The sequence below is a fragment of the Anneissia japonica genome, unplaced genomic scaffold, assembly GCF_011630105.1.
Source record: "Anneissia japonica isolate Jap-2015-1 unplaced genomic scaffold, ASM1163010v1 scaffold1483_len710385_cov172, whole genome shotgun sequence".
In the NCBI taxonomy this organism is placed as follows: Eukaryota; Metazoa; Echinodermata; class Crinoidea; order Comatulida; family Comatulidae; genus Anneissia; species Anneissia japonica.
The window spans coordinates 164,339-177,072 of NW_022732828.1; the positions used below are offsets into that span (position 1 = coordinate 164,339).

At 33.1% G+C, this 12,734-nt stretch overlaps 1 protein-coding gene across 1 annotated transcript; it reads right to left on the reverse strand.

Annotated features, from left to right (window-relative positions):
* Positions 1 to 3,967: 3,967 nt before the first annotated feature.
* LOC117115834 (histamine H3 receptor-like) lies at positions 3,968 to 5,392 on the reverse strand. Its single transcript, XM_033259785.1, has one exon. It carries the CDS (start codon positions 5,126 to 5,128, stop codon positions 3,968 to 3,970), a length of 1,161 nt encoding a protein of 386 aa, XP_033115676.1. The 5' UTR covers positions 5,129 to 5,392.
* Positions 5,393 to 12,734: the final 7,342 nt, after the last annotated feature.

Consider the following 12,734-nt stretch of genomic DNA (forward strand, 5'->3'; position numbering starts at 1 on the left):
AGCCTAAGCAAATATTGCACCACACTAAAAGAAAAAAAAACAAAAAACTATGTACTAAGTCATAGTCGTCGGAAGCATTTTGCAAGTGGTCCGGCCATTATAATGAGAGCGGGGGTTGGGAGTTGGGGTGGCGCTTTGCAAATCTGGTAGTAACTGAAGAGTGGAGACCCGTTACACCTATCCACAGACACAAGATGTTAAAGTTAGTGAGTTCGGAGAGCATCCACTTCTGCCCCACCTTGGTTGGTGAATAACTTTTTTGGCACCTCTGATTGCCCGTAAATAGATGTTGGCGAATTCATATATAATGCAATGGATAACAATTACTATAACATCCTGTAATTATATTTACACGATGTGCAGGTTACTCACCTGTGAAATATTAATAATATACAATTAAATAAAACACAGGATACAATATGCTATGGAATTGGGCCTCCTATGCCTACACGTGAATAATACCGTAGAGTTTCGAATAACATACTGCTGGTAGGCCTACATTTTAATTACAAATTCTTGCAAAATTCAGCAAGAAACATTAATAACAAAAAATGTTTATCACGGCTTAGATGAGCTGTTGCAATTAATAAGGGCCGACTTGACCAATATTTTTTGTGTTGTGATGAAAATTTGGTTTAGTGAGGTCTTAGAGCATCCACTTCAGCCCCACCTTGGTTAGTGAACAACTTTTTTGGCACCTCTGATTGCCAGTAAACAGATACTGGCAATCTAGAGCCGCTATACCCTCCCTCAAGGGGGCAGCCAAATAGAGTATATGTTGGGAAAATGGCATTTCTGGATGCCCAGAAAAACCAGCTGGCAATCCTGTAGAAAATGATAAATTGTTAAATATTTAATTTCTTATCATCGCCATAACTAGATGAATTGATTTGCTTAAAACCTCCATGAATAAATAAAGTGCAAGAAAAATGAATACATATATAATGCAATGGATACAAATTACTATAACATACTGTAATTATATTAACACGATGTGCAGTTTACTCAGCTGTGAAATATTAATGATATACAATTAAATAAAACACAGGATACAATATGTTATGGAAATGGGCCTCCTATGCCTACACATTAATAGTACCGTAGAGTTTCGAATAACTTACCGGTACTGCATTTTAATTAAAAATTCTTGCAAAATTCAGCCAGAAACATTAATAAAAAATATTTATCACGCTCTAGATGAGCTGTTGCAAGTAATCAGGGTCGGATATTCTTTGTGTTGTGATGAAAATTTGGGTAAATTTAACACACAACACTTCAGTGTTAACAATAGTTAATTGTAATTTTATACCTCTAAACATTTTCAAAATCAATCTTTTTTACTACAAATTAAGGACTGTCAAAAAGTTTAATTGTGCATTGGCAAAGCCAATTAGTGAAGGAGTTCAAATCAAAGTTATAAATAGTGGCGTATCTATGGGGTGCTTCCCCACCCCACCCCCCAAAAAATGACTTGCAAGTAGTTAAAAATTACCTAAAATACCTTATTTTGCCAGTTAGCGCCCCTCAACTGATCATCGAACCCCCCTCCCCCCTCCTCCTTCCACTTCACCTTCGCGCCACATATCAGCACCCCATTTCAAGATTTCTAGATACGCCACTGGTTATACAATAGTAGCGAATTCAACAAAGAAGGCATTGCATACGAAGATTCCATTTAGTCGTTCGTTCGTTCCTAGACCCCATGGTCTAGTAGCGTACATTTATTTGCAATAACAAAGTAACTTTTAGAGAAAGGAAGAAAGTAAATCACGTCTTCTTATAATAGCTAAATAAAAAATATTTTGATAAATTATATAAAACATTACAATGATTTGATGACATTTATCGATGGAACTTAAACATTGTTGGATTTATATAAAAGAAAGATGGAATTACGTGTTTCCTAATGTCATAACGTAAACATATTGAAGTAAAATGAAATTCATCTTCTTCCATTGACTTGAGCATAATTTACATATTATATTGTTTTTGCTCACCTTGTTCCATCTGCTTCTCTCTATTTTGAAATCTAGAATACCAATTCAAATTTTTGTTGTTTTGAATATGTTTTGATTTTTTTCATTGAAATGGTGTCTTTCTATATCAATAAGTCCCAATTTTAGTTCAGGAATAAAAGAAGCAGAATCATCACCCGTTGTGAAAACCAGACATAACCAAAGCCAGTTGAACATAGATATAATATACCTATCTGTATATTAAACATAGATATAATATACCTATCTGTATAGTAAACATAGATATAATATACCTATCTGTATAGTAAACATAGATATAATATACCTATCTGTATAGTAAACATAGATATAATATAACTATCTGTATAGTAAACATAGATATAATATACCTCTCTGTATAGTAAACATAGATATAATATACCTATCTGTATAGTAAACATAGATATAATATACCTATCTGTATAGTAAACATATATATAATATACCTATCTGTATGGTAAACACATATATAAATAAGTTAATGATCTAAAAAATAATAGACAAATTTAGAATATATACACAGTATTACTAGAAATATATTAATCTACATTACCACGTTGTCAAAAATATATAAATTGTGATTATTTTTAATTAAAATTGATAGATTATTTAAAATTTTAAAAAAATTGTTGGATAACCTTGATGATTTATAAAAATGATTTAGGTGGATGGTTATTTTAGAAATTATCAACAATAAATTTTTTAATGAAATTTGAAAATTATAAAGCCTGAGCATTCCGTTTTATAACTGAAGAGAATTTGTATCAACGGCAATGACTAAAGTAGTAGCAGTGAAGTAACCAGGGGATTTTACAGTGCCTAAGCTCCCCACCCCCTCACCTTTTTGTTAATAGTAATATAATGGAAATAAATGACAAGTAAGTTACTATAGACGTTCACAGTTATGGTGTAGACATAGCCATCAATATAATACTTATTAATCATACTATTTGATATGAAACTTCTAATATTTAATATTTTTCTAATATTTCGATAGCCTTTAAGTACAATACAAGCTACAAGCTATTTTGCCACGAATCTACAATATAATAATAGTTTGTGTTATTGGTACTTTCCTTGTATAATGTAGTTCATGGTCGTAGTCCTGATACAGCAATGCTCTCAATTATAAAAACCAATAAGTTAGATATATCTAATCCACAGTACACAGACGTGTCTATAAAATAAGAGTTATGTTTCTTAGTACCCCTTTACACTGTCAAACTAAAAACAGTACGTGCAGCACTTTATGTAGAATTTTTTTTAATCTAAAGTTGAATTGTTCATCAAAGCTCTATGTTCAAAGCATGATAATTTAAATAAAATCGGTCATGCGGTAGTAACTCTTATGGGACATCCAAAGTTGGCTGGTGGTTTATTGATGACTTTTCCAAAGCAGGATAATTTACATATTGCCTTGTTACTGTTTATGTAACTTGTTTTAAATAATTTATTTTATGAACGCACCGTCACTATGCTACGTGTGACTTGTGCCGCCGATGGAAAGGCGTAGTTTTTTTTTCAAACAAAATATTATTATTATTATTATTATTATTATTATTATTATTATTATTATTATTATTATTATTATTATTATTATTATTATTATTCATTAAGTTTTTATGTACGGTATGGCAATATGTAAATTAATGTTACTAGTATAATTTATTGGTTGTTTAACGTTAAATCTCGACTTGCCATCATTACAATCATCTTCACCACCACCATTAAATATTTGATTTAATACACCATGCTATAAACTCAAAAGTAAGCTTAGTATACCGATATAATTTTAACTTTACTTTGTTTTAATGACTGAATATTCATAAACGAATTTGTCTATCTTTAATTAAGATTGCTTACATACCAGATTTATATGACTGAAAAATTGTTTATACTTAGCTGGTGCAATTATTTAGTTTATGAGCGAAGTCATAGTTTAGAAATATATTTCAATTTTGTATAGGCAATGCAATTATATTTGTAATTAAAGGTATGACTCTCGCGAATGTTTTCCGAAATTCTTTGTTAGTAACGGCGTACAGAATTGGATTGATTGCCGAGTTAATCCACAGTAGATAATTAACAAATATCCAGCCAAAATTGCTGAATTTTGAACTAGGTCTTTCAATAATTATATATATATTATATGGCAGCCAACAGATTAAAAAGACCGTGACAAGTGCAGCTAGCGTAATGGCCGCTTTCCGTGTCTGTGATCCTCGTCTCGCGCCTTGAAAACGCCGCAATGACGACTGTTTTACCGGCATATTATCTGACTTTTCATTCTTCCGATCCAAATTGTGATTCTCATGGTTTTCTTTCGACTTCTCTCTTTCAATCCTGTAGTTTTTTCCGCCTTGAAGATTCTTTCCCGTCGACCAATTAATTACCCCAATATACACATTAACGTTCAAATATATAAGTAAAGCGAAAGGAAGGCCGAATACTATGGTGACCGATAAGTAAATAAATGTCAAGTTATCTTTTCTTCCCGCCCCACATCCCACATTGTAGTCAACATTACTTTTACCTGTTAGAAGCTCCCAGAGAAAAATACCCAACACATAAAAAATACCGAAGAACAAAACAAGACAAAGCGATAAAGTAAACGCTTTCCGATGCGTCATAAACGCGTTATACCTAAGATGTCTTTTAACCATCCAATAGCGATCAAGACTTAGCAGGACGATACAACCAGCCGAAACTCCGCATGCAGTATAGTCGATAAACAAGTATAATTTGCACACTATTTCACCAAAAGCCCAGTAACCATACTTTAATTGTATGTTGCCCAATGGGAGCGATACAACACCAACCGTCAGATCCGCCAATGAGAGCGTCAAAATAAACACGTTTGCAGGTTTGGAACGGATTTTCCGATTGATGGCGAAAGAAAGCAACACCAGACAGTTCAAAAAAATGGTTGCTGAAGTTAAAATCCAAACTATGATTAACACAAAGAGAAATAACCACTTATTTTCAGGATCACCGTAGCAGTCCAAGATTTCTGATGACGTCATAAAACCGTCACTGTCGTTAGATGTGCACAAATCAGTGTCTGCATTCATTGTGTAGTTGTCATCCATTGAATCCACTTTAGAAATTCCCATATTCCTTAAGAAAATGAAAATCCCCTTAATAGTTATACTTCTATAGAGCTTATCATTATTACTGTACCATTTTTTAAATTTTTATTTTTTAGTCATATATTTGATGTCCATTGGTAGGGCCAAATTTGTGGACGGAAACTCGTGATCAAAGTGAGCGAGCATGGCAAGCCGACGGAATGTTTCGCCGAATGACATTTCACTGCCAGACAATTGACTGACTGGACTTTCGCCAATTGGCTGTTGGCGAATTTGTTGTCGGCATGTCTGTCGGTGAATTGGCATCCGGCAAAATGACCTATCACCCAGTAAGCAATGAACTCCTGGTTTAAGGTACATAACAAATCAAATTGATTATTTTTCTGAAAATGGTTTAATACTAAGTTAACTTGTGAAATAAAAAATTCGCCACTTAGCATTACTTCAAATTATTAATTTTATTGAAAAATAATGCATGTTAAGTGTAATGTTTTGTTTGTTCTACAAAAACATCGTGTTCATTTATAAGCCTTCAAATGACGATTTGGCAAATTATGTTTTACCACAAGGTAACTAATTATATCTTCAGTACAGATATACAATGCTGTGTAGGAGAGACCCATACAGATATTCATGATCAATGTCAGGTCTAGGCCTATTGCTCTAAGCTTAAGTAGGGGCCTAATAAACTGAACAAATATCTTATGGGCTATTTATACCCTAATTACATTATCACAACTTTAAAACATAGCCAGGTATTGATGTTGGAGATATATTACCTCCACTGAGTCCACACCCATTGTTGGGGCTGAGGTGAAAAATGTTTATTATTAGCATCTATATGTCCGAAAATATGTTCTCAGACTAAAAAAAATACCAATTATTTTGAAAATCCAAACCAATCTGTGTTTGTGGGAGCTCAGCTGCTACGCTACTGGATGAAACTGAAGTGCAACTTACCTGCAGTGTATACCTGATGACAATGAAATGTTGAAATATAGAACTTTATGCCGCGCTCCTGTTGAATCTGACTCGAATGTGTTGCTGTTACATCGTCGGTCGATTTTGTTATGTTTAATTAAGTCCAAGCATTATATGAAGAGCTTATTTCCAAAAGGCGCCAACTCCACTTTAGTAGATTTCAAGAAAAAAAAAAAATTAGTAATTGCATCAGTAATTATTGAAAATAGAAAATACCGCACATGTATGTATCAGACAAAGGTTCAACAAAAGTAGGTCAGCAGAGAGTTAACATCCTTTAGAACAAAACAGAAATGGATATAGTACCTTTTGGAAACAAAGCAATACTACAGCAAAGTGGGACATAACTTTTTTTAGAACAAAATGATATGTACTATGAAACCTCTACTTGAACTCTATTATATTGTACCAAAATCTGGATTTCACCAAAATATGGACTTAGCGCATTTTGGAATTGAGCTCTTCATATAGACCTACATAATGGTTTTGCGATATCTATGATTTATATATAATGAAATGTAAAAGCAATTATTTATATATAATGAGTTTGAAGTTAATTTGTTATTTATATAATTATAATGAAATGAGTGAATTTATTATATATAACTAATTGTAAGTTACTTTTCATTATATCTCTTATACACATCTGATGTGTATAAGAGACAGACACCAGACAGTTCAAAAAAATGGTTGCTGAAGTTAAAATCCAAACTATGATTAACACAAAGAGAAATAACCACTTATTTTCAGGATCACCGTAGCAGTCCAAGATTTCTGATGACGTCATAAAACCGTCACTGTCGTTAGATGTGCACAAATCAGTGTCTGCATTCATTGTGTAGTTGTCATCCATTGAATCAATTAAGTTTAAGTCTACTGTATAATGTCTATAATCAATGTTTATTTTATGGCATGGAATAAATGGTACGAAAGTACTACTGAAATTATATATATATATATATATATATATAGGCCTAATGTTAAAATAAATTGTGTTCTAAAAGTCTACATCCTCTCCTGTCATATATAGTATAGTATAGTATATATTATAGTTTGCTGCATAGCACTGAAGATATAAATATAAACAAACACTGGTAAATGATAGAAACAGTGCTCAATTTTAGAAACAAATGATGTTATAAACGTACCAGGCATGGCCAATCAACGACAAAGTGCCTTATATATGCATGGTACAAATCTTCAAATATTAGAGGGCTCAACCAGTTGATAGCAAATTATACATTGTAGAATTATGTATTTATCAGGCCTACACTACATACATTACAGGTCAGGGTTGCAGATGTTAGGTTGAGAGAGTGAATATAGATTTTCCTATATTATTATTCGTATGTAGCAACGGAAGCAGAAGGCACCAGCATTCCAATAACTAATTACTTAATGGCTTATTTTAAAATGGCTGTATTTTATATACTTTAGGCTTTTGTGATGCCGACGTCGTTATTTGTGTGGGTATTTTTGCGCCATCTTGAATTCCAAACGTTCAAGATAAAAAAAGCATTATCACTTTAAATATAATAATTTGGATACGAATCAGGTCCATTTGATATATTCTGTGTTTTAGTTAGTCTATTCAGAAGAACGCGAAAGTTTTATCACACATTTATGTAAGGTATCTAGAGTTGATGCATAACGTGTCCATTACACGCTAGTTACACACACAGTATGATTGCTACGTGAAATGATCGCGGCACAAGAAATTGTATACTCCATCCTAAAATAATTCATATATGTAAGACACGAGTCATCAAAAACAATTAGTCTGCAACAAGTGCCATTGATTTTGAAACTTTGGTTTCGCTTTCACAACACTGATGGATATCAATTTAAATTGATTGATTGATAAAATTTTTATCAACCTAATAGCCAACCAATTAGTCACAGAGATAAATGCCCATCTATACTTAATTATGATTAGGCCTTATCATAATATTTATAATAATTTATGAATAATAATATACATATATATATATATATATATATATATATCTGTATATATCTGTATATATATAGATATATACATATATATGTATATGTATATATATAAGTTATATGTATATTATATGTTTATATATATATGTATATAATATAAATCAAGATAGCCGTTAACACTGTTAAATTATATTATATATATATATGTATATTATTATATTATATATGTGTATTATAGTGATATCATAATCATCATCATTTATTTTTTTAACTGAATTAAGATCACTATAATTATATTTTAATGCATTATCGTATATGAAGGGTCAATTTTCAGTCGGGTCTGCCACCACAATGATAATACATGAATGATACATTATTGTTTTTATACACTTTTTAGAATGGATTACTGGATGCTGTTACTCTTCATAAACCGTTTCTTGGTATATACACATCAAGTCCTGCGCTCGTTCTACCCAAATATCCATTACACATAAATACCTCAACTAACGCTCAGTATTCAATATGGAACCTTGTTATTGATTGATCACGATCTCACTGAACTTATCGTGAATTGTACAACACGGAACATTGGACAGAAATGACTGCAGAATTGTTGAAACACGCCCTAAGTAACACTTAACATTTTTTTTATTTGCTTCTTATTGTTAAATATTATTGTTGAAATATTAAGGCACCATAATATTTAACAATAATATTTGCTTCTTATTGTTAAATATTATGGTGCCTTGTATTTATCATATGAAATTGTTTGCATGAGATTCCGTTGATTCTCGTGGTACCATGAATGGAATTGTTCCCCTGAACGAGTAGTGAATAAATAACATCTCGGTCAGGGAAAAAAAACCAACTCCACTCGCTAAGACTAATAATTTGTTTCGGTAGAGCATCGTGTGTATATTTGTCTTGGGAAAGGGATTGCCAGATGAGTAGGACAGTGCCATTGGCAGTGTAGCAATTTTATGGAAGCCAACTGGAAACCAAGCTTCAGTACCGTAAACGAAAGATAATTAATTACAAGATACAAACAAGTGCACTATATTGTATTCTCAAAATACATACAAGTGTTACATACGTTCTATTTGAAATTCACGTTCCGGTTCCAATTGTATCATTACCATGTTCAGTTAGACTGTGAGATAACGTAAGATACATTCTTTAGGCATATCCGTATGGCTATCTGTCTTGAAGCATGGAATCCAAAAATAAGATGGTGCGCTATTAAATCAACATACGGTATTATGTTTCCCAAACTCAGGCCCATGAATTTAACAATCAATTAACAAACTAAGCTTGACTGATGTTTCTCGTATAATTTTTTATGCTACAAATCTACGTAGCGCCAACAAACACAATGGCCTACTCCGTTTAGCCTTCTCCGAGGGTAGTAGGCCAAAGTTTTCTCTTTAATTGATTAGGAGAGTTTTTACCATGTTACAATACAGGCCTTAATGATGCATTTATTTTAATTATTGATTGTCTTCTGTAAAATAAATTAGTTTTATGTAGTTTCATATTCCATGTTCCACGGGCGTACTGAATACATTCGGAGTATGGGTTTGCCTACAATCAGAGTAGACCTATTTCCGACGGTCTACAACTAAAATGTTTCTTTTCAGTAATCAGAGTGCTGCTGTCTACAATAAATGTATTGCTGACTACAATCTGAGTGTTGCTAAAATCCGAGTGTCGCTGACTACAAGCAAAGTTTTCCTGACTAGAATCAGGGTGTTGCTGACTAGAATCAGAGTATAGCTGACTAAAATAAAAGTGTTGCTCACTACAATCAGAATATTGCGGTCTACAACTAATGTGTTTCTGTCTATAATCAGTGTTGCTGTCTAACCAGCGTGTTGCTGTCTACAATAAAGGTATTGCTGTCTACAATCTGAGTGTAATTGCTACAATCAGAGTGTTACTGACTAAAATCAGAGTGTTTCTGACTACAATAAAAGTGTTGCTGACTACGATTAGAGTGTTATTTTCTACAATCAGAGTTCTGACTACAATAAAAGCGTTGCTGACTACAATAAAAGTGTTGCTGACTACAATTAGAGTGTTGCTGACTACAATTAGAGTGTTGTTTTCTACAATCAGAGTGTTGCTGACTACATGGTATTGCTGACTACAATCAGGGTGATTGTGACTACAATCAGGGCCTGTTCTGTCCACAATCGAGTGTTGCTGTCTGCAGTAAGAGTGCTGTGTTTAAAATCAGAGTGCTTTATACAATTGGAATGTTGTGACTAATCCGAGGTGTTGGTGACTGCTATCAGATACAAGGATGGAGACCCCAGAGGTGACAGACATCCCTGGTGAAAGTGCTGATTTTTCATCGTCGTATTTTGATTCAGACCGCAGTATCTTAGAATTTGTACATGACTTACTTAAAGTCATTTTCGGAAGCCTTGCCTTTGTTGGCAATATTTTCACATTCATCGTTGCATTAGTAGTCAAAGATATACGTAAGAAACGCAGTAGTTACCAAATAGTGAACCTTGCCATGAAGGACGCTATGATAGGCGCATTATTTGCTTGTAATGCTCTGATTTTTCTAGACGAAAGACCAATTTGGTATTTTAGTGCCGCTAACATAAGGGTTTGGCTATGTACTTCATCTTCACTTACAATTGTAATGATTGCAGTGGAACGTTGTTCAGCTATTATTGCTCCGTTGCAGCATAACCGTTTGGTTACAAAGAAAGTATTGGCGAACTTAATAGTCTTAGATTGGTTTGTAAATTTAAGTTTAGCTATTCTAATACATTTGTTGAATTTGAATAGTTCTGGTTATTTTAAATATTTTGTGATGTTCTATATTTTTTCCAAATATATGTACGTAATCGCTCCAGTTGTAACCTTTCTTGTATATCTAGTGATACTTTTGGCTGTAAGGCGACATGCATCGAAGATTAAACAATCAGCCAATGTATCAGAGAGAAGGAAAATGAAGCAAAATGTTAGCTTGATCATTACATTCGTATTGGTTGCTGGAGTATTCATAATATGCTATATCCCGAATGGTGCTCTTTATTTTTTAGCCATCAACAATTTGCCTATAATGATCCAATATCGCAAATATAATTTTATCATCGAACCGCTTTTGCCATTGAATTCAGCAGTGAACTTGTTTATATACTGGTGGCGCATTTCAGAATTTCGCATGGCTTATATGCGGGCACTGTGTTGTAACAGACATACATGAGTTTCACACTGAAAGTGTGAACTCGTGTTAACATTTTTAAATGAGTTTTACCTTTATATGGGTTAATCCTATCTTTGTGGGAGCGCTTCTTTTTTTAAGAGAGTGCTAACAAATCGTATCATATAAAAAAATTAATTAAGTATAGTTTGCATGATTTATATTTCTATGATACATTATTATATTATGAATAGTATGATATGCAAATTTTTCATAATCTTAAATTTAACCCATAATGAAGTCGTTTACATCATTAAAATTGATTTCCCTGATATGAATATATAGTTACTGATAACGAATCAAATCAAATAAATAAATAAATAAATATGTATTTTATAGCGGTCTAGTATAAAGGGAACATTCCAGTTGGATCCACCAAAACCATGGTCATGGTCTCTAAATAGAGCTGTCTTTGATTAGAGGGACAGTGGCGTAACGACGAGTCATGGGGGTGGGGGGGAGTAGTGGGCCTTGTAAAGTAGACAATGCCAACAAATATGGTGACTAAGAATATAGGCCTAATCAACTAATATTTTGCACACGCATTTTTAATTTGAATCTGCGTGCCAGCGCATAAATCGTCATTTGCGTACGTGAATTTCATTAGCGTGCATAGGTTAAAATCATGACTGTATTGACCTAAGTTCCAATATATAATAAGCATCATCAAACAATCATTCAATCAATCAATCAATCAATCAATTGTTATCAGGGGCAGATCAAGGGAGCACGGTGGCTATCCCCATCCACAGATAATAAAGAAAAAAAGAGAGAATAAAAGAAGTCCAAAAAGAGGGGAGTACGTTATTGTAGAACTAATAAAAAAAATAATTCGATTCAAATTCCATCAGTATCTATGGTCTCAAGTATTTGTAACCAAAAAACGCCACCACTCGGTGGTCCTACCTAGATTTTTCTCTAGATCCGCCCCTGGTTATATACTATATGCTCCATTCCAGCATTTAAATAACAGACTATTATTAATTAACACTCACAAATTCAGAGACGGAAAAAATTTACTTTCCCATAACAATTTTAGGCCTACGACGACTGGATCACCTTTTCTACGGGTCATCTAATAATAGGCTTGAAAATATCCAACATAAAGACGGTTAGGTAGCCAAATTGATTGATTGTTTTAATAAAGTATCAATTCGATACCACGAATTATGTTGCTCTGAAACATGGGCATTCTGAATAAAATGAAGATCGTCCTTTATGGTCCAATCGATGGTGCTGTAGGCCTTTACCATCAAAATATCCGATTCATTCGTAGACTATATACATTCTTTTAATCGATTTTAACATGTAGTATGTATAATGTCCTTATATGTATTTCATAATAGGCCTATGTTGTGCAATCATGTATTTAATTCTTTATTTATTGCCATTTCGGGGCGGTAATTCTAGGTTGTGTGGGGATGCATTTTTTGAAAATGAAAAGGATGTACTGTATTGTCAAAAACGTCGTATTTGAGT